Genomic DNA, 23,107 nt, shown 5'->3' with positions numbered 1-23,107 from the left:
TTGCAGTGTTTTCTAGTGGGGATTGACTTCTATTTTTCTAAGAATAAAGGGCAAAAATGACATTTGGATTCCAGAAGAAATGTCATTTAGCTATGTCAAAGAAAGTATCTGGGACTCTAATGACCTACTTTCCTGTTAAATCTCTAGGCCATTGCTGAAGCTAGGAGCATAGGGAAAATACATTTCATCTTCAAAGACTTCAAGATGAGGTTTATAACTTTCTTTAGGAGAAAAAAATGAATCCTCTCTCCTGAATTGAGACAGATAAAGTTTCAGCCCAAGATGGATATTTTTCCCTGAAGATTTGGAAATTAAACCACCTGCTTTAAATGAGAAGTTGGAAAAAATTGCAGTGCTAAACCAGTGTCTTCAGTATGAAAAGAAGAGGAAATTTATATATTTTTACTTCTGTATAGGTCTAAGTAAATAGAAAAGACTTGGGATTTTTCAAATAGCACAAGGACTGAAAAATACTTTCATATATCCATGGGTCCTACAGGTACTGACAGATGAAGTGGATAAGCCATTATATTTTAGAAGTTGTGGCAGTTGGTAAAGTTCCCACTGACTGCAAAAAAAGAAATATAACCCCTATTTTTTAAAAAAAGAGGAAAAGGAAAACCCAGGGAACTACAGCCCAGTCAGTCTCACCGCAGTGCCCAGCAAGATCATGGATGGGATCCTTGTGGTAACTCTGCTGAGGCACATGGAGAACAGGGAGGTGACTGGTGACAGACAGCAGGGCTTCACTAAGGGGCAGATTACGCCTGACAAGTTTGATGGCCCTCTACGATGAGGTGGCAACACTGGTGGATGAGGGAAGAGCAGCTGACAACATCTACCTGGACCTGTGCAAAGCATTTGATACTGTCCTCCACGAAACCCTTGTCTCCAAACTGGAGAGACATGCATTTGAGGGATGGACTGGCTGGAGTTGTGGTCAACAGCTCGGCTTCCAAGTGGAGACCAGTGAGGAAGGGCCTTCCCTGGGGGTCAGTACTGGGACCAGTGCTGTTTAACCCCTTGGTCAGTGACAAGAACAGTGGGATTCACCTCACCCACGGTGAGTTTGCCAGCGACACCAAGCTGTGTGCTGGAGTGCACGCACTGGAGGGGAGGGATGCCCTGCTTGTCAGGCTCGAGACACGTGCCTGTGTGGAACTCATGAAGTTTAGCAAGGCCAAGTGCAAGGTCCTACACCCAGGTTGGGGCGATCCTAAGCTGGTAATGGCTTTAAACTCAAAGAGGGCAGTTTTAGATTAGAACTTGAGGAGAAAGTTCTTTATTGTGAGAGTGGTGAGGCATTGGAACACGTTTCCTGGAGAAGCTGTGGATGCTCCATCCCTGGAAGTGTTAAAGACCAGGCTGAATGGGGCTTTTAGCAACCTGATCTGCTCTAGCAGAGAGTGTCTCTGCCTATGGCAGGGTTGATGAAATTAGATGATCTTTAAGGTCCCTTCCAACCCAAACTTTTCTGTTCTATGATTCTATGATATTTTATCTGGAATCAGAGCCACTTTAAGTATCTGGGGGGGAAATTGCATTGTTTAGCAGCACTTCATATTTTCCTGAGGTACTGTATTAAGGCAAGTTGCATATCAAGTATATTTCACCCTATTTTTAGTTGAATCTGATAGCTTGCCTACAGATTTTCATCAGTCTGTTTTAGGAAATAGTAAACTGCCACGTGTAAATAGTAAATATAGTAAAATAGCCACGTGTCCACACAAGTAGCAAGTAAACAAGCAGGCTTGTAATGACTGTGGGTGGGAGGTTTGGAGCAGGGAAGAGCTGATGCACTGTGCCTCACTGAGCTGTATAGACATTCCCCACACTTCACTAGGACTTCAAATTCTTTTGAGCCTTTAATATAAATGAACCTGTTTTGAAATCACCTTTTGGTCTGAAAGAAGCAAAATCTTTCTCTTTTGAAAATTAACTGTTCACGATGGAGGAAATGTTCAAATTGGCATAACATGCTGGTTGTTACATTCTCGAATGCTTTTACTTCTTCATGGAATTTAATGCATCACTGCAATCAGTACTTCAAAGTTTTATGCAGCTGCATCACTTGAAGAAAGATGTGCTGAGGGGAGTGAGGAGAGAAATAAATAAAATGGGAAGTGGAGAAGACAATTTTATCTGACTTTTTCAGTATGTTAATTTTGGTGTTAGTGGCAATTACTCTTCATAAAACGTTGGACCTGACCAAAAGGAAAAAGTTATTTTTTTTGTCTCCCCCTTATTCTGTGACTCTCAAGCACTCCTGTACATGAACTCCAGCACCTTAGTTGTGGTGTTGGGGCTTTCTGTGTAATTCATCATAAAAGAACATGAGGCATTCACCAGTCAGTGCTCATTCAGAGATGTTCTACATTACTGGCAGCACTAGTAAATGTGCCTGTTCCATACATAATTTATGGTTTTCAGTGGACATAGTTTTATGCTTCATAATAGGTTAGCTTTGATCCCTTAAATTTTGTTTGTTAAACTTACGGGTTGGGTACAAAAAAAAAAAAAGAGTTAAAAATCTCTTTCTTGCATTGCTTGTTTCAACATTCTTTGTTTCCACATCCCGTTAACAAGGTTGAAATTGTTTCTGACCCACTTTTGGGGAAATAAGCCTTCCTATAATGGGTTTTGTGTGTAAGACTTTTTATTAACCAATTCCCTCCACACCCAACTTGAAGCAGAATGAAAATTGGTTTAGTCTATTCTATGCTTCTACTTAAAGAATTTATTGTTATTTCTTATTACCTGTAAGAGAGAAATGGAGATAGACTTTGTGTTTTGTGAATCTCTCTTTTATTGCTGTGATGCAACTAGAGACTACATATAAATGTAAATGAATGTTGTGGAACTCATTGAGGTGTGATGTTTGGGTTTGGGGTTTTTTTGTAAAGTTTTACATTAAAATAGTCTATATTAGAATTTTTTTTTTTATTCAGAGTATTTGAAGGATATTCCATCCTTCAAGTTCAGTGAGGTATCAAGGAAAAAAAAAAACAAACCAAACCCAAACAAACCAAATTGAAACAAAGTCACTTTAAAATGCTTTAGTTTGCTAAAACTTAAGAGTTTTCTTTTATAATTTGTCATTAGTTTGTTTAGCATTTCTTATGCAATGTGTGATTTTAAGAATTATCAAATGTAAAAGGCAATATTTAAAGACAACAGTCCGAAATGCATTTCTAAATAAAAATTTGCAATGTTCCTTTCTGGCATATCAGAGTGTAAATTTATTTTTTTTAAAACAGAAAGTCATCAGAATGGATGCATTTCTGGGACATATTTTGGTGTTGACCTTCTAATGGAGTTTGTACTTTCAACTTTCTCTGAATCCAATTTTCTCTGTATTGATGGGGTTTTTTTTCCAATTCTAGTGATTGCTGTTATCATTCTTTGTTTTTAAAGCCTTCTTCACACCCAAGCTGTTTCAGCCAGAAATTTTGAATTGACTAGTGGTTTTCAGTTTTTCAGCCCATCCTAAGATCTGCCCTTTGGAAACTAGGCCTCTTCTATATATGTCAAGTTAGGTATGTTAAAGACTGATTAAAAATTGCTCATTGCTGTTCAGACTTCTTGTCATAACCTTTTTCTCTTCTTCTTCCTGAGGTTTCAGTCATCTGCAGGTAGCCTGCCCAAAGCAATGTTTTAATATTCTCTCTGTCTGCAGTCCAGTTTGGTTGCTCTGTTTCTCTGCCTTAGGATTCCATTTCTCCAGTGTTGTCTGCAAGACATAATATCATTTTAGTCCAGCCTTCCTTTCTGCTGTTACACTTTAATGTTTTTAATGTTGAGGGGTTTTTTTTATGGAATGTGGTCTCTCAGCTATTTTTAAGGGGTAATAACTGAAGCCTTACACCATGAATGCAAATTGGAGAATGGGGCAGAACTAACTCTTACCATCTCTTTGACTTACCTTCTGAAATCATTAATCTGTGTATGATCACACACCAGCAAAGCTTTTTCTGACTTCTTAGGAGTGTGTTTGCTTAGAGGTTGGGTACAGCTTTTCTATCTCATCTTTAATAGCACAGCCACACTGGGCAGCTCTGTGAGTGCTAAAAAAAGTTACCTTCTACCTCTTACCTCTGTTTGTTATTTGAATACTTTTGGTCGAGTCATCTGTAAGCATATGAGGGAGAACAAATAAAAAAAGTTTCTTTTCTTTGCTGGCAAATGCTGCTTTCAGCAGTGAAAGGAGGGAGTCTCAGCTTCTTATTGTAATGGTTTCACCATACCTCTTAGGATGTTGTGTTACATTTCATTAGATATCTATGGTTGCCATAATTCGGGAGCGAAAATTTGATTAACATCTCTTTTGCAATAACTGTAGTGGCATTTATCCATATTGAACACTTTTTCGTACTGTGTTCTAGGCAGGGAAAGCAGAAATACCCTACCCCCTCGTGCCTGCATTTAATTTTCCAGAGGTCCTGCATCAGCTGGATGTGAACAGAGTGTCTGCACTTCTCAGGCTTGCAGGGCTTTCTGCAAGCTCTGGGTTTGCTGTACATTTTGTTCCAGGCTTTTGAAACAGAACTTCCCATATATGAACAAATGTGATATTGCTTTGGGGGGTGAGAGGGGCTGCTGGTTTTGTTGATTTTTATTTTTTTCCTCTCTCTTCCCTGTGATGTTGTCCTTCTGTATATGAAGCCCGAAGCAAGAGTATTTGTAACATCAGTAGTTAGAGTAGTCAAAAGTAAGTGAGTTTTCTGTATCACTGTACTAGTTCTCAAATATAGACTGGTATAGAGATTTCATGCTTTTCCTGTTCTTGTATCAGCAGCTTAGTGCATCTTGTGTGGTTTTTGGAACAAAAGAATCAGAGTGCAGCAGTGATGCAACATGCAATTGTTTCTTTCACATTTTCATTTGTATCTGAAGAAGAAAGTTCTTATGTCCTGCTGTTCTGTGACAAGTCTCATGTTGTTTGGTGTTCTGTTTGTTTTCTCTTTTACTGAAGCTCCAGCTCTTGGAATCACTGGATTTTATATATATATATATATATTCCCATATAGTTTGAATAAAAAAATTGGAAATCATTATGCAAATCCCAATTAATAATTTTAGTTGTTGGTTTTCTCACCTTGTGTTCATCCTTTCTTGGGGCAGGTTCATTTATTTCGAAGGTTTTTTTTGGATAGTGCTGTTCTGCCTGTTTTAAAGCTTAGATGAATTAAAAAACAAAACATAACTCTTTATAGGCCAGTGTAGTTCTACAAGAGCTGTATATAAATGGTTCTTGCTGAAAACATAAGCAAGGCCTAGTTTTGATTTTTTCCCCTCTTGCCCCAAAGCAAAGCCATTAAAAACTGTTTTTACAGAGGACATTTGAGAACCTGTATATAGTCCTAGAAAAGAAAGATTCCATGCATGTGGAATGAGATGAACTAGCTGCAGTGAGTTTATTATTTCAAAATGATTGCCCAGGAGTAGTGTAAATAATGTTGGAGTCTTTCAGTGGAAAAGACACTGCAGTATGGGCTTGTTTGGAGACTGTAAGTTACCTTGTTTTTTTGCATGAAAACACAGGGCAGAGTTATGTTTAACTAAAAGCCAGCCAGTTATTCTTGGCCTTTTAAATATGCAAACTTCCTTTGTGAAATGTTGTTGTAAGTTGTTTCTGTAAGTGAGTTTAGTGTAACGTGAAGTAAGAGAACTCTGGCTGGATTTTGAGTCATCTTTTGTAATCCATACTGCATTCAGTGTGTATTTGCTTTACATGTGTCTGCCTGCATGTGAGTATCTCTTGCAGACAGGAAATCACGGACATGTGTGGTTTGGTAATGATTTTCTTTCTTCCAAGGTGATATCAGAGAGGTTCTTCCCAGTCCTCGTGTCCTGAGACTGCTGAAACCATTTCACAGGCTCAGCTCAGGGTCTGGCCAGTCTGAGAGTGGTACAGCAGCACACAGGGTGGAGGAAGCAGGACTTGGCAAGGGAGATAAGCATCTCCAGGAAAGCAGCAGAGACATTCTAGGCTCTGCTGCCAATGGCAGAGTAAGGTAGACTAACTGATCCAAGCCTGTCACTCATGAGAAGTATGCTCAACAAAAGGCTTTGAGGCAACTGCTTTCAATGGCAAAAAGTATAAATTCGAAGTGGAAGGATACCTAAATTAGACATGATTTAATTTTATGTCAGACTAATTGAGAAGGTCAAATCCTCTTCTATGCCCCTGATTTTTTTAGACGTGTTCTATACTGTAGCAAGCTACATTTCTTCTGACTTTTGACTTGTGTTGGCATTACTGTGTTGGTAAGTCCATTTTGATCAGTGGATGTTATTCCGGGAGAACTGAAGAATGGGAAGTCCAACAAATACTGTAAGAAAGATTTATAAGTGCATGAGACTATAATTCTGTGGTGCTCAGGACAACTGGCTGAGGCTTTTTGTACAATGCATGATGGTAAAAGATGTCTTCATTGCTATCATTCTTTCTGTTCCTTTGATTCTCAGAGTCAAGCAGAAGGAGCAACATCTAAAAGTGAGTAAAACAGCACTTGTAATATCAAGAGGTAGAAGACTGTAGAGAAGCTAGGTTTTTACTAAGGGTTTAGAAAGAACTTGTTAATGGATTTTGCTGTACCTTCTTGAAATTGGGGATACATTACTATTGAAATTAAGACAGTTCAAAAAAAGCCATATAACAATGTTGGAGAGGGCAGTGATCTCTACTCCACAACTACTTGGCCCAAAGGTCAGGTGTGGAAGATATACAGTTTATCTCAACAATTTGTTTGTGGTTCTATGGAGGAAACTTGGGAAGATCAGTAAAACTGATGGTTACCCTGCAAATTGGGTTATAGTCTGGAGATAGCTGTGCTTGCTCTAGGTCAGAAATGGAGAAACAGTATAAATGAGCCCTTGTAGGACTTGGTCCTGTAGCAGTTACCTACTTCCCACTGTTCTGAAGAGAAAGCACTGGATTACAGACTGAAAAGAAAAAAAAAATAGAGTCCAAGCGTGATAGATGCCTTGAGGCTGAGTATTGACTGAGAAAAGGTTTGAGTCATGACCAAAGTCACCTTTTCTGTTGTTTCATGTGCTCTATGCTCAGAGACATAGAACTTCGTGCACTCTTTTTTAATTGGTAGGACTTCATCACAGAAAATGCCCACTACATCATCAGCTTCCTCTCCCAAATGAAATGTTTCTCAAATCTTTGTATTCTTAGCTAACTACTTCACAACAAAACTGGTTACTCTATACTGGCTGCAGTCAAAGGAGCCTGTGCAGCGAACATGTAGATGTGTGTGGGTATAAAATTTGCAGTAACAATGTTAATACAATGCATTGTGTTCTAAGCACTTGCTTGTTTGCTTTGTCAGTGTACATAAACAAGTGCACAGTCTTGAAAATACAGAAGTCTTGATACTCAAAGCAAAGGCACTTGGTGAGCGAGATCAGTTCTCTTACCTTCCCCTCATATATAGTATTTCAAGCTGGGATTCTGATTGCTGAGGGGATGAATGCCAAGAAGGAGGTGCTTTGTGCAAACAGAAAGAAAAAATATCGGTTGAATGTAAGCAGGCAACAAGATTTAGAAATATTCATGTTGCATTTTCTACTGTGTAGGTTTAAAAAACTAAGAAAGACCAGCTAGAAAAAAAAAAATAAATTACTTATTTTACTCAGAACATACTGTGATTGAAAGCTACTAATATAATTATGCTCCTTCTGAGACCTAAACCCAAGCATCTGTTGTTTGCAATGTACTTTAAAAACTAACTTTAAAATTCAAAAGTTCAGAAACTAATATTTAACTTACATTCCTCGACTTCAAAACACATTAATTCACTGCATTGCTCTTTCGTTCCTGCACCTGAGAAATGCACTCTGCTGTCCAGAGAAGGTCTAGTTATCTCAATCTGTGCAACAGATGTTAGCCATTGTGTCTCCTCCTCCCCTCTCCTGCCCTCCCCTGGTATGCAAATGGGGTCTTTGACATTTATATTTCCCTAATGGGGAAATATATTTGCCTGTTTAATCTGTTAAAAAGAATTTAAAAATCTCTATAATGAAGCTGGTAAATCAGTCTGGTAAATTTTATCAGATATCCTCCTCTGCTATGTAATTAATTTCTTACCGAGTGGGAGATTTGTGCTTTGTAAGCCCCCTACATTTTCAAAATGAATTTGTAGTATCTTCTAAGGCATTTCAATTCATGCTTGCTCTTGTTTGCCTTTTCCTCTCATGAATAAAACCATCAACAGTCAGTACTAATGTGATTAACACTTTCTAGAACTGACTGCAAGGGAGAATCACGTTTTTGCTGCAAAGCTGCTCAACAGACAGCGACACATTAATAGATGCAACTGAGAAACTCTTCTTTTCTTTGCGTTTCCCTAATTGCATAGCAGCGTGGGTTTTTGTTAGTTCTGCAAATATTTCACCCCTTAGGGTGATTAAGGAAATGGCACACCTGTGGGTGCCCCATATGTTCCTTTCAGGAATGCTGCTGCTTCTACCTCCAGGATCCCTAAAGAGGGGGCTTGTTCCAAAGGTACTCCTCATTCAGCAAGCAAACCTTCAGCTGCTTTGCACTTTTTAATTTTTTTTTTTTTCTGATATGTGGTCACTCCACAGCTGGGAGTTACCTCACTGGGCTTTAATATGTGTGTGAGCACTCCTGCCTTTTAGTCATGGCAAAATAATGTGATTTAATCCTGGAAAATAGCATGTTTGCGTCAATTTGTTACGTAAAATGCAAGAAATATGGTAATGAGATTAGGAGCAGAATTTTCGGCTATCCTGCAAATTTGACTCGAGCAAACGTTTTTTCAACCATGTACAGAATAATTGATGTTTTCTCTTTTCTAGAAGAAACTCGCTCAAGTCAACATTTTTTTAGGTACCAAATAACCTTTAGAATAATTCAGTAAATTATCAAATGAAAGGTTTCAACTAAAATATTCGTACAGCCAAGTAGGGAATCTAGTCAACCATTGCTGACATCAAGTCACTGATCTAGAAAATTACTTTAATGCACATATCAATATACTTGCTGATTTCTAACATTTCAGTGGATTTAAAAAAAAGTGTTATTGCAGAGAGCCCTTGTGTATCACATGTCATAAAAGTCACTAAAACTTTTCTATACTAAAGCAATTATAGCTATTGTAGCGTCTAATTATGACTTTTTTTAATTAAAAATAATATTTTTTTAAGTAGGGCTTAGATTTATATGCAGCTGATTAATTAGATTCTTTGCCTTTGAATGCAGTTAATTTAACCGTGATTCTCATTCCAGATCTGTAAGGAATTCTTTTTTTCAAGAGTACACACCAAAATATGATTTTAAGGAAGACAAAAAAATTTGAATTGTTGTGTTGATATGCTTATTGCTGTGAGGAACTGGAATTACTTCCTAAGAAATATGCAGTTTTTCTAATTGAAAGTAATTGATGAATAAAGTTATTCTGTCGGGCCTGCTGGACTATAGGCCATATTAGTAAAAAAGAAACAAAGATTGCAGTCCAGGTGACATTGATAATCATGTCAATAATGGTAATGCCTCTTATAGAAATTTAGAAGTCAGCTCTGAGCTCCTAGTTCTGCCACTGCCTTCACACCTGTCCTGTCCCTTTTTGTGCTTTCTGAAGAGTCAGAGTTTAACTGGCTTAGGAGAGAGGAATAATGAATCTAAAAATACATCTCATGAATGCATAAAGTGAAGAAATTTGGAAAACATTTTTCTGCTGATTCCTTTTGTTTAACCAAATCATTACTTTTAAGAACAGTAAGGGCAAGGGTTTCAGATAAATATGATAATTGGGTTGAAGTGTTTTATTTATAGACCACTGGAAATGACAGACCCCATGTCAAAGTTTCACAAATAAAAGGGATCCAGAGGTCACAATAAAAAAAAAGGAAACAGGCTCTAGAATAAGAACTTGGAGAGCTGGAATAAGAGACACTTCCTTTCATCTACCCGTGAAAGTGAAGTCAAGTGATAAAAAATAATTTTTCAGGAAGCAGTTTTTTAGAGCAGCTGGAGAATTCGGGAATATAATTTCCTTTAAATTATCATAGAAATATAGAAACACAGACTGGCCTGGGTTGGAAGGGACCTTAAAGATAATCTCATTCCAATCCCTTTACCATGGGCAGGGACACCTTCCACTAGACCAGGTTGCTAAAAGCCCCCATCCCACATGGCCTTGGACAATTCCAGGGATGGGGTATCCGTGGCTTCTCTGAGCAACACTCCATTTTTTAAATCAAATTTAAAAAAAATTTAGATTATTCTTGTTCCTAAATCCCCTTAACAGTTTCCACTTTCACAGTCTGTACCATCTGTTGTTGGGGGCAGGCCGTTCAACTCAACTGGCATTTGGGCATTTCTAAATTTGTATTGTCTGCGAAACAGAAGTCTTACACATGACAGACCTTTCTAACTTACACCTGTGTATTAATCTAAGGTTCAACAGCACAACAGGAGAAGTCTGGGGATATGTTTTTAAACCCCCCAGACTTTATGTTTAGCTATATTCGAGGAACATGGCATTTATAAACAACCCTTTTAAAGAGGACTGGGGAAAAATACAATTGTTGTACAACACCACGCTTAGCGCAGCCACAGCAGCTTTTTCCTGTCTCTGCTGCTACATGGCACACATCCAGATATCTGCTGTACTAACATTTGCTCCTGGGAGGAGATGAAGGAAAAAAGGGTCCATAAGGTTTCCATTGGCCTAGACAACCGAAACATCTGCTAGATTCATGAGCAGCTTGCTGGCCTAAGTCAGCAGGGAGAACTGCTGCAGATCAGCACTGCCATATCAATAGATATTTCATAGGCCACAGGGAGGAAAAAAGAAAGTCAGTCGAGTAAGTGATTTTATTTCAAAGTACACTGAAGTCTGATGTAGTTTCACGTTAAGTGATATCTAAATTGCACCAAATGAGAGCCACATCTACGACTGATCTGCGTGTCATACTCATTAGGGAAACAGGTACATGAAAGACTAGCAGGATGCAGCCCCGATCTCCTAATATCTGTTAATAGGAACCGAGGCTCCCAAATGAAATTTGACAAAAAGCAATCACCTGAGAAAATATTCTCTTCAGTCTGAAGCTTGCACTGGAGGAAGCCTCCTCTGTCTGAAACACAAATAGTGTTGTTGGAAGGACAGGCAGCAGAAGGAAAGAGCAAGTGTTGAAGCAATGAGGATAGAAGACGGAGTGGAATATACATCCTTGTTTGGTGTAAACTGCCTTTCATGTCTGTAGTTCAAGCCTGGGTTCTGGCGCCTAAAAATGTTGTCTGGCCTAAGTAGTTTTGTTGTTTATAGTTTGGTGCCACTTAGGCTCAAAAGGGCTACTGGAACTGTATACAGCAGTCATTCTCCAGACCAAATTCCTGGTCTTGTTTTATTGTGTAAACCAAAAGAGGGGAAAAAAACCATCAAGTACAAAGTCAGTTTTAAACCTGTTGTTTTGTATTTGAACTTTCGTTAGCTTCATCAGAGAAGTGTTTCAGAGATCTCTTCTGTACTAGAAAAGGAGTCAAACATCAAAGAAGCCAAATATTGACATGGAGGGTGAAATCATCAGTAACAAAAACTTTGTGAATATACAGGTGATCACAAGTGGAAAACGTTTTATTTATCATTCTGACTTCTGCTCTGTGAGAATCAGAACTGTTTTCTTCAGGGAGCGTTCCCATTTGGCCAGGATGTATCAATGTATTGATCAACACAAATCATCAAGGGAGTGCCTGTTCAGATCAAAACCATCTGCAGGCACAGTATTTCCCACCTTTAAGACAGTATTGCCTTTTGTGTGTTAAAAGGCAACATACTCACACAACTCTTCAAAATAGTTTTAATAGTAAATATATTTATGAAGAGGATTTTTTTTGAAAGTGTGTTTAATGGTCCATATTTTGTTACATTGACCAAACTCAAGGATCAAACTTCTTGGTATTGATCCCCATTTACCACTAGGATGATTTTGTCAGGACTATTTACAACTACAGAGTATTTCACTGAAAAGACACTGGTAATCTGGAAATCAGAACAGATAAGTGTAATGCCACACACACAGCATCTCTGATCAAAACCTGATTTTTCTACCTTTGCTTTCTCTTCATTTATCTTAGAGAATTACGTATCACCTGAAGCAAACTGAACAGTGAAAGTGTTGGAAGTCCAGGTAGCAAGGATTTATTCAATGTACTAGTGCAATGACTGGTTTTACACTTGTTTCCAAACCAGAGATTGGAAGAACAGGGTTTAGATATGCTGTTCTAGTCTAATTAAAATATACAGTCTGAAGTAAAGAGAAGTTAAATTTACAGAAACAAGTGGGGGTTTATTGATCATTTTATCTCTCTCCTTCTTCATCCCCTGTCCCGTTTGGGTATGTATGTGCAAACAGGTACAAGGTATATGTTTAATTGTATATTTTAACAGGAATAAAACCTTATATGTGGGCACATGCTAAGGCAAACCTAGAACAGTTTTAATTTTCAGTTGTGCTCAGTTGTTTGGTACAGTGAAACATTTGAGCTTCCATTTAAATACAGAAGGCTTCACTTGATGAGTGAACATTTTCCAGGGATATTTGTAATTAAGAATAAGCAGTTCAGTTATGGTGGATTTTCCTTTTTTGATTTCTGAATGCTTTTTGAGGTTACAAACAGTCAAACAACAGCAGTACTCGGATCTGACTTGTACAGTTGCCTCTTCTTCTGTCTTTTCACTTCTCTTTTGGATGACATTTCAGAAGGTGGTGAGACAAAGGTAAAAGTGAAAGGATTTTAAACCCGGGTTGTTTTCTGCTAAGGTAGAAAAGGTGGTTGGACAGGGAACAAAGAGAAACAGGGAGACAAAAAGAAAGTCCTTGCCAGGTGGGTGACCAGCATGTTGGTCTTCAAACATCATTATTTGTTTTTAAGGATGCAGAAAGGAGGAAAAGTGCATTCCTGGAGAGATGGAAGTATATTTTCTTTTATAATGACTCAATAGCTGGAAAGCCTGAGAGAGCATTTTTTCCAGTAGGTTTGATATTTTTCGCAGGTGGAAAAAGGAAATCATTAAAGGTGTTGTGGCAAAATGAGGAGGAAAAATATGAATCAATGAATGTAATTTTTCTTGGTTGTATAATTATCTTTCAGTGGAAATTTTAATGTTGAAAAATTAAATCCAAAGTATTTTGGTTTTTCTGAAAAAAAAAAAAAAGTTTTGACACTAGTGAAAGCTGAATATTTCTAATGTTTTCGGTTCATCTTTACTTTTAATCTGGCCAATATTTTCTCAATTATTTTGGAATTTCTTGTAATTTCCATCTTCCTTAAACATTACTTATCTTCAGTAAAGGTGTTACTTTCCAAAATATCTTCTACCAATGTTGAGGTTAAATGCATTCACATCTGCCCAGAGTATTTCAAACCAAGATTAAAATAGGGTAGAATTGAGGGCAGCGTTGTGACTGTGCTGCTGAAGTATTTGGGAGATTAGCACAGGTATCTTCTTGGAGCAATTGATGTGAAGTAAGAAAATGCAACTGTTCTCATATTAAAGATTGGGAATGGAAATGGAGTGACAATGAGGCCCAGATCCTCAGAGGACTTACTGTCTAATTCCTTATGCTTCATGTTAGGGTTGGGTTCTGTCCTGCTTTTAGAGAAAAAGGATTTTGTTGAGGCACAAAGAACTGAGCATAGCACTTCAAAGTGAAAAGTGACACCAAACCCTAAGCCATATTTACACTTATGAGAACAAGAAAATTCATCAGTCTGTTATCACAGTTGTGGGAAAATGAGGTTCACTTTAATTATGTTTGTATCTGTAACTTCCATGAGGAATTTAGGGTGGTGGAGGGGAATGCTTTTTTCCCCTTTCAAAATAAATAAATAAGACCCCTGGATACTCTTCTCCATTTGCAAACAAATAATACCATGGTGATAGCCTGAAAAGGGTAAAAATAGTCACTTATGCAAGGTTCCTAGGAAACAGCACTGTTTGTGCATACTTTTTTTCCCCATTGTCTCTCTCATACTTTTTCCTATTTGTCATTGTGGAATGATTGTGCTTCCCTATGTGTTTTTTCCAATTTATATATGCAATCTCTTTCACTCTAATATAGTCCAAATTAATCATATCTTGAGTTAGCTGCTGTTTTGGAAACATACTCTTGAAACACAGGGAATGAAGGAAGGAACAAAGACTTCCTGCTTCTCTCTTACTGATGTATACCATAAATCCTGTAGTCTGAAATCAGAGGCTGTACCAGTGCACTCTTGTCCTTAGCATTGTTTTAGAATTGCTTAACCTTACAAAAAAGCCAAATGACCTCGAATGAACAGTCTAGAGGTAACAGCAGTAACTTTCTGCAGCTGTGTCACTAATTCCAGTGTTCTCTGCAAGTGGTTTTGTTACCAGAGTTTGGAACAGTTGCTAGAACACAAAATTTGTCTGTTTATTTTGTTTCTTTTTTTAAAATAATGTTTCTTTAGTGAGCATTCCCCCTGGGCATAAACTCTAAAAAAGTATATACTATCCAGATATAGGACTAAATTATTGCCATTTAAGGCAGCAAGTTAGCAAAGGTGAATTCACCTCGTCAAAGACTCTGTTTATCCAATTATGCTCAGGCAAATTTCTCTTTCTTTAAAAACACTGTATGAACACAGTTTAACATGCAGGTACATTGCTGTATTGTCTTTTAAAATAATGCAAAGCAGGTAGATCTGTATCAAGAGTTAATCTTCTTTAATCTCTCATCAATATTTTACCACGCTCTCAAGACTTTTCTTAGAAATTAAGTGAAATAATAGAGGCAACAACTTATGTAGTTTCTTTCATCAGTGTTTCCAGCACACTAACCTACTGTTGGGTATCCATGCTGAAAAAAATAGGGAAGGGGATTCATTCCTATTAGAAAGTTATAAGAAACATTAGTAGCACAGTAATGCAGACCCCAGTTTGTGCCTGATGAAATGCAGTTTACAGTATCATTGCTCTTTAAATTAAATAAAGACAAGCTAATAACGCTTCATCTCCTTGGAGAGATGTTTGCATTATTTCATATATAAATTGAGAAAGCTAGGAAAGTGATATTAGATGTTTCATCATCATATATTAGATGTTTCATCATGCTGGCTTTTGTTTCTAATGTTTTAGTTTCTTTACTAAGAAAGAAGGCCAAAATTTCTGTATTCTCTCCACAGATGCAAGCTGCTATTTAAAGTAGTAAGTTCCTTGCCTTCTCAACCAAACGTGTGCTCTGTTGTTTGGGGTTTTTGGGGTGTTTTTTGTTAGGGCCTGGTCCAAATGAAATCAGTATTAAAAAATCAGACAGTTTTGAAAAATAATTTGTTCATTAATTCTTTTCTTTATTTCCTCTGATACAACTTTGCATTTTTATGGGCTATAGTTTTGGCTGACTTCATGCTATAAGTTATCAAATAAAAGGCTTTGTGGTTCTGTGTAAGACTGAAAAGGATAAATCTCTGTTATAGAACTGTAAATTCTACTTTTTCCATCCTAAATGCTGACAAGCTTAATTTACTTTGTAGGGACACTGGGCAGGTAGAGCTGAGGTGTCAAAACATTGCTATTCACTGCTGTCACCTCTTGTTCAGGCCCTCCTCTCTATCCACAACTACTTTTTTTTTTTTTTATTATGACTTTCTGGTAAACAGTGACATGAGTAGACAAAGCTTCCTGCACTTATACTGTGAAATGCTCTTAATTTGTAACATAACTGTTTACTACAGGAACAGATATTTGCAGAAACAAAAGTAAAGAGAGGATTATGTTTTCTCAGTGCTTACAGCCACCTAGTCACATTTATAATTAGCCTGGTAAATTGATTAGAATGTATCACCTAAGCATCAAGCAGAAGTGTTGAACTCTATTAAAGAGCTTTCATTGTAATTGCAAAAAAGTAAAAAAAAAAAAAAAAAAAAACAAAACCCAAACACACCAAACCCACAAAAACAAGCAAAAAACCTAACCCAAACATAAACAAATAAACATGAGACGAACTCACATGATGAATGTTTCCGAACTGGACCAAATAATGATAATTATTCTGCATAGACTTGTCACATACTGAGATAAAAATCAATGTTAAAATCCACAGAAGCTGTTTAGCCATGATTTCTTGGTGGGGGGAAAAAAAAAATAAAAGTTTTTCTTGACAGGAAACAGCTTGTGGCTAATGAGATATGAGCCCATCAGTTCTACTGCAGAGCAGTATTGGTCCTCCACAGGGCATTGCAGAAACAACCTGTGGTAGAATACACTTAACTATAGCTCCATCTAGTCAAACTAGTTGAAATAATTTTTTTAAAAAAGCTTCCTAAAATGAGCAGAGGGACTGGGGTACAATATGATGACAGCGATGTCTAAATGCAGCAGCCTTTTTGCCATATATTCATTGCTTATTGTAACTTACCTTTGCCTAATATTGTAGTGTTTTCTAATGAAACTCCTTGCTTCCTTTTCAGAAAGGAATTGTAATATGGGCCATCAGTAATTTATTTATTTTTTTTGCTCTTTAGTAGTGTCCTCCATACAGACAGGATAATAGTTTGTCCTGCCTCAAGGTTTGATCACGGAACAGAATGTAATTGTATATACAGTGGTGGATATATACGTGTTTGATTGACTTGACCTGCTGGTGGAGGGTAGAAATGTCATTGCCAGAAATTTACTGTGAGAAAAGCAAGTCAGCTGGGTGGGCAGCCCTGTCTTTACAATGGTGATCATCTGAGTTGTATTCCTTATCTCAATCATACCTGTCAATCACCTCAGGTAATAGTAAAGTAGGAAATAAGTTGTACTGAACTTACCTAAAATGCTGTGTTCAGTGCAGTGAAACATAGGGAAGTGTATCTGAGAGCTACAGGAGGAGAACTGGAATGAGAGCCTGTCTTTGGAATGGTGTCTGAGAAAAAACTCCCAGCATCATGGTAGACCATCAGTCACAGCTGGATTCCTGCCTGATCCTCTGGCCCAGGGGACTCATCTTGGTGTGCAAACAAGAACACAAAGTGCTGGTGGAGAAGTGGCATCACCTTTGCATTTTTTCCCTTCTGTAACTGCAGCAGTGAGGTTTCCAGGTCTGGGCCCGAACACACTTGAGAAAAAAAGATGACAAATTGCAGAGGTCACAGAGAAGAGCCACGGACTAATTAAGGGATTAGAAAAATACGGTTTCTACAGGAAGACTTAGGAGCTCAATTTATTTAGATTATCAAAAAGAAGGTTAATGGGTGATATGATCACAGTCTCTAAGTGCCTACAAGAGAAATTTTATAAGAAACAGCTCTTCGGAGCAGGGTAAAAGATATAAGAGCTACTGGAAGCTAAGTGTTACAGCAACATACCAGGAGTAAATTCTGTGGGTTTGTTTAAACAAGGGTGACTCCCGCTCTCTGAAATAAGTTACCAAAGGGACCATTAATTTTCCATTACTAGACTTCTTAAGTCAAGGTGAAATGCTTTTGTTAGAGGACATTTTCTTGTTTAATCTCTGCTTCCAGAGTTAAGGAAGAAATTAGGAAATGGGAGTTTAATACCAGTATTAAAAACTGTTCATACTAAAGAATCATAGTGATGGTGTTGGGTTGTTGAAATTACGATAGCCCCAATGTGGCAGGGCCTTTAGACTTGCCTTTTTATTGAAGGCTCATCACCAACTATTCTTGATTTAATGGGCCTATTCAAATGGATCAGAACCAGCCTATTCAATGCTGGGAGTATGAATGGGTTTTTTGGCAGTGGTAATAAGTTACCCCAGCCATAAGGGGTTTTCCAAAGTAAGTGCCTTGGGGAATGATGTGATTCCGGTCAGTGGTCTCCAGCTTCGGGTCACTGGGCTGCAGCAGGAGCCTGCACCACCTATGGCCTGGGTTCTCCATCTCACTGAGCACTTCCATGGGCTGGCACCTTCCCTGGCATCCTTCCTGGGAACGTGCTACCTCTCTGTTTATCAGAAACAAGGCCTCTCCCACAAAACACTCTCGGTCCCCTCAGGAACCTCTAGTGGCATAAAAACACTTCTTTGACACTTCAAACACACAATGCTGGTGCTTTCTTTACTGTTCATCTGTTTCATGCAGGGTTTTACAGCCTTCTCCAGTCCACTTGCTGATAGATTTTGTCTTTATTGAGAAGTGTTCAGTATCCATTCATGTGGTCTCACTTTATCTATTTTAATCTGTTCTGCACGGGCTCCTTTCTTTCCACTTGGGCTAGTTTCCATATTAGATGGCTCGTTTTCTCTGAACCTCTTTCTCCACTCCAAGCTTCCTATGAAGCTCTGTGCCTGTTCTCCAGATCCACACAGCTTCTGTGTTGGTAAGGGATAGGATGAATGTTTGGGTCTCATGTTCATATGCTAGGTTATTTCTTGCTTCCAAAACTCCAGCACACATTAGAGTGGTCAGAGAAAGGAAAGTTCTTTCGTCCTCTTCGGATTGTGGCATCTCCATCACCCATTTATCTGGTTGATCAGACTAGTTTACATTCCAACCACTCTTCTGATCAGACAAGTCTGTGACTTCACAGTCATTAGCACATGACAGACTGCAGGTACACTGACACCTTCATGGTGAGAACTGTAATATCCAAAAGGGAATATAGGGTAATTATGGGGAGATCAGGGTAATTATGGGGTGATCTCCTAAATTGTTTTAATAAGGTCCTAAATCATTACAACAGGTTTTTTATTAAACTATCTTCCATTCCAGGTCTTTCACATAAATGGCAGATTTCACTGTGCTAATCTCTGGCAGTAGGTTCTGTTTAATGCTTTTTGTATGCAAAAAGTATTTTAACCCGCATAGCCTCCTATCCACAGCTCATACTTTAGAAGGTTATTTCTTTGGTAAGTTGCTTGTAATTTGGTGGAAGTAATAACAGGCTGTGTGCGGTTTTTTTGGATCTTTAAAATTCTAATTTAAGCGATAAGCAATTTATGCAATATCTTGAGGTTCCTTGACACATTGGAATTGAAAGAGGGGAAATAGAAGGAAATGACAAATCTTTTCTGTTTTCTTTTTTTTTTTCCCCGTCCTTGTTTATGATTTTTCACTCATCAAGTATTTCTCAACGTGTGGCTTTCAGGAAGCAGGGTTTGATTAATGAAGTGTCAGATACAGAGGATGTCATGAGAATTTCGGCATTTTTTGTTTGCAGCATTTAAATTAGCCACGGTGTTTTCAGCATTCCTTATTTTTTGTTTACTATATCTGTTATCCTATGGATAGTAAATACCCTCTTAGAGTAAATATCAGAACACAGTAAGTGTTGATCTTTAGATATCTGTAGGAAGTTGATATTTATGCAAAAATTATACCAGTTATTCAGATTTGCAGTTTGATGGAAATATTTATTTCACTGATGTAGGTACTTATTTTCCACATCTAAGGCCATCATAATTATTTTATATAGGGAAACCAATCCATAGGGAAATCTGGCTACAATTACATCTTTGGTAGTATCAATAGGTCAAATAGAAGTTCAGTTGTTAGTCTTTTAATTTGTACTTCCTTATTCTGCTCATCTGAAAACCTGTATGCTAGATAATAGATTTGCATTATCATGCCTTTTATGTAGAAGACATACTTCAGTTTAACTTAGTTGGGAACAACTGGGATGAGAGCCACTAGCATAAGATGTTTCTGTGAAGGTTTTGTGCTGGATTTGTGATTCTGTGTTGGTATGATTAGTGAATATTGTATATATTATTTCCTTGATGTACTTATGACATGTCTATGAGCTTGTTTGCTCCTGTAGGACTGTAGAGAGGTTTTTAGTTTCTGACACATCCCACTTGAGTGTCAGTCTTGGCATTATGGTTCTTGTGTGAGCAGCTCTACTTACTCTTCAGTGCTTCTTTTATTGGCAGAACTTGTATAAAAGGAGGGGAAGAAAGAAGCACAGGTTTGATTTAGAGTACTGGATTGTCTTTCTTTTGCATAGTATCCTTAAGTAAATTAATATATGTCCTAGATAATGATCATAGAATCCATGATGTGTCTTGCTGATTACTGAAGGTTTCTTTCTTTCCCCGCCCGTATTAAAAATGTCTTCCATGTTTTTCTTCCACGTTTTTACCCTGCTCCCTTCTTGCAGTACTGTTTGTCAGAATGTTTTGTGCTGTTTGACAAGGGCTGTGCTATTCTCCCCACACATAAACACTTTATTCTAACTATGCCATTGAAAATGCTGGTGATTTAAGAACCTGAGTGATACTGCTCCTGTATTGTGTGGAGGCATTTGGAAATCTTCCCAGTGACTTTTCAGCAAGCACTTAATGTGATTCATAATGCTCTGGGATAGAATCACAGATGTGCAAGAGACCTACTACATCATCTCTTCCATTTTCATATGAGATCAGGTTATATTCCCTCAGCAGAGTATGCATCGGGTATTAGGTTCACACTACATTTGCTCTCCAACAACTTTCCAAACCTGACGTGAAAAACGTCATCCTGAGAGGCCTTTAAAATGTATAAAAAGAAACAGGGAGTCATGGTTGCCCTGTCCCTCTGTTTGAAAAAACTCTGTGTGGAGTTTTGTGTTATGCTTTCAGTGATGTTTTCAACACTGATTTGACTATATTGTCTGTACTGAGTCATCTGTGGGTATGTCTGAGGAGATAAAATTGCAGGGCACTTCTTTGTAACTGTATAGTGTGTCTTACAGAGGTGGGGGGGAAGAATCCTTATTTCTTAATTCATCTATCTGTTTCTCAGATACAGAGAATATATTGTAAATGTAATTTTTTTTTTGGTTTATCGTGCTACCTTGGTCAGAATAGATCACATTGAATCTGCTGCAATAAATTCAATTCTACAACCTAAATATTTTCTTTTTTTTTTCCTCTTACTCTCTTCCCTTCTGCATTCCTCCCCTCCCTCCTCAGGCAGCCAAGGGCAGTTTCCACTTACACAGAACGTCACGGTTGTTGAAGGGGGAACGGCAAATTTGACCTGCAGGGTCGATCAAAATGATAACACCTCCCTCCAGTGGTCAAATCCAGCTCAACAGACACTGTACTTCGATGACAAGAAAGGTAAATTGTTTCCTCAACTCATGCTTCTGCACCATTTTTTGTAAGAAAAAAATTGTTTAAAACCATTTCTCTTTAATATTCTAATATGAAAATATTTACTGGGAATGTATTTTTTCATTTATAATTTAATTTTTTTGGAGAGGCGTTCACTGGAGTACTCTCTTGCATATAAAATTATATTTAAATTATTAAAGGAAAAGAATAGGATTTGAAAGTCTGATTGTAAGGTAATTTGGAAAATATTGTTGCAAAATATCTTGGAAAAGCATTTATGAGTGGCAAGAGTTGGCAAGGGAAGTAGTAGCCCATAAACTTTGTGACTTGTTTTTATTAGTGTATATGCATATATATCTATATTATATATATTTTATATATATGTTATATATATATATATATATAAAATATAATCCCACTGTTAGCTTCAAGTGTACTGCAGTGTGGATGTTAGTGCAATGCACAGTTGCTGGGATAGGTGTTCTTAACAGCTAATAAAAACAATTGGGTTTTGTGCCCTGATATTTCCAATTTTTCCATGCACTGTTTTTTTTTTTTTTTTAATTTTAGTTAAATTAGAGCGTAAAAAAGACAGGAAAACATCCATTCCTTACAAAAAGATGGTCATTATATCTGCAGTGGTTTTTATTTTTGAGATGTTTATCTTAATTTGAACTGAAAAAGCATTGCATTTTACATAATAGAATGTTAACATAAAGTTACATGAGATTCTGTAAAGAAATTAAAACCGAAGTTAGGGGTAGTAAATTCATCACTTGGCTTTAAAAATGTACGAGCTTTGGTGTTGATTTCCATGGTACGGAAGTTCAACCTTTTTTTTTTTTATACTTAATTCTGGTGCTTGAATTTATTCTGAAAGGTGCTACATACTCTAGAACATATTTTAACAAGTGCACTTATTACTCTTGCTTAAAAATAAAGAACTGCAGACCAAATGCTTTGCTGAATGATTACAAGACTAAAACACCTTGTAGGACTGAAAACACTTTGTGGATCTGTGCACTTCAATAAAAGAGAATCTAAACCCTGTCATTTTATACCTGCAGAAGCTGCAATCAAAATATGTTTTTTTACTATTAATATAATAGCTGAATAGAATCTCTTGATGGTGTTGAAGTGGTTCCTTTCTCTTTTATCTAATTTCCTGTAGCGTGTAATCATTTGATTTGCAATTTCTTTGAAATCATAAGTACCTTTTGAATGTAGGATTGAAGATGAGAGGTTTATAAGGTGCAAACTTTTGAGCTGTAAGTCTAGTGCTGTAACCTCTGCTCGTATGGACTCCTTTATTTCAGCTGTGATCGTTAGTGATTTGGGATGGGTGAGTAATATCTACAGAACTAAAAGCAGAGAGAACTTGTCTGTTGATAGAGCACATCAATACTCAGAAAATCTATAACTTTATAAAAAATAAGTGACATTTTAAAGGATGCTGAGAAGGACGTGGGAGGACTGCAAATACATTAATTCAAACATTGTAGCCATTTTGGTGTGAATTGAATTTTCTGTGTACTTTAGCTAAATTTGTAATTTTCCAACGAATAATTGAAGTTTGGATTACTTTTTAATATAATGAATTGAAGCAACAGAATTTGAATGGTATGCAGAATAGTAAGTACTTAGAAGCAATTTATATTCCCCACAGGAAATGTGAGGAGCTGAAGTGTGTAAATTTAAAGGACCACACTCTTTATTGAACTTTCAGCTTTTCCCAAGACTTCAAGGAATAGTAGATAATTCATTTTATGGAGGAATTACTCTGCATCTGTTAGATGGGAAAATGTCTTCCTATGGTCAAGAAAAACTGCAGGTCCTTCAATCAGAGATATTTAGCCTGTCTCCTGCTGGTGAAGGTTTCCACTCTGTGTGACATTTCCAGTCTTGAGTCTGCTGAGGGGAGTGAGCAGAACATCCAATTCCTGCATGGAAATCATTCTGCCATTTCTGAAAATGAAGTACAACTTTCACTGACAATTTTTTTTTCTGTGCGTTCTTATAAGTAAGAAAGAGATTTCCTTTATGTTCTTTATATGCTTGCATTATT

General features: G+C 37.4%; 1 protein-coding gene across 3 annotated transcripts in view; it reads left to right on the top strand.

The window, feature by feature from the left end:
- Positions 1-23,107, top strand: part of CADM2 (cell adhesion molecule 2) — a 609,199-nt gene that overhangs the window by 407,342 nt on the left and 178,750 nt on the right. For all 3 annotated transcript variants that reach the window (XM_039378206.1, XM_039378204.1, XM_039378205.1), the window contains one exon: positions 20,899-21,048. In XM_039378206.1, coding sequence (XP_039234140.1) covers positions 20,899-21,048 — 150 coding nt within the window. The remainder of the gene's footprint in view (positions 1-20,898; positions 21,049-23,107) is intronic.

This window comes from Pipra filicauda, unplaced genomic scaffold (genome assembly GCF_003945595.2).
Source record: "Pipra filicauda isolate LSUMZ 115617 unplaced genomic scaffold, ASM394559v2 scaffold131_size2509542_pilon, whole genome shotgun sequence".
Classification (NCBI taxonomy): Eukaryota; Metazoa; Chordata; class Aves; order Passeriformes; family Pipridae; genus Pipra; species Pipra filicauda.
This window is presented reverse-complemented; position numbering and strand designations above follow the sequence as displayed.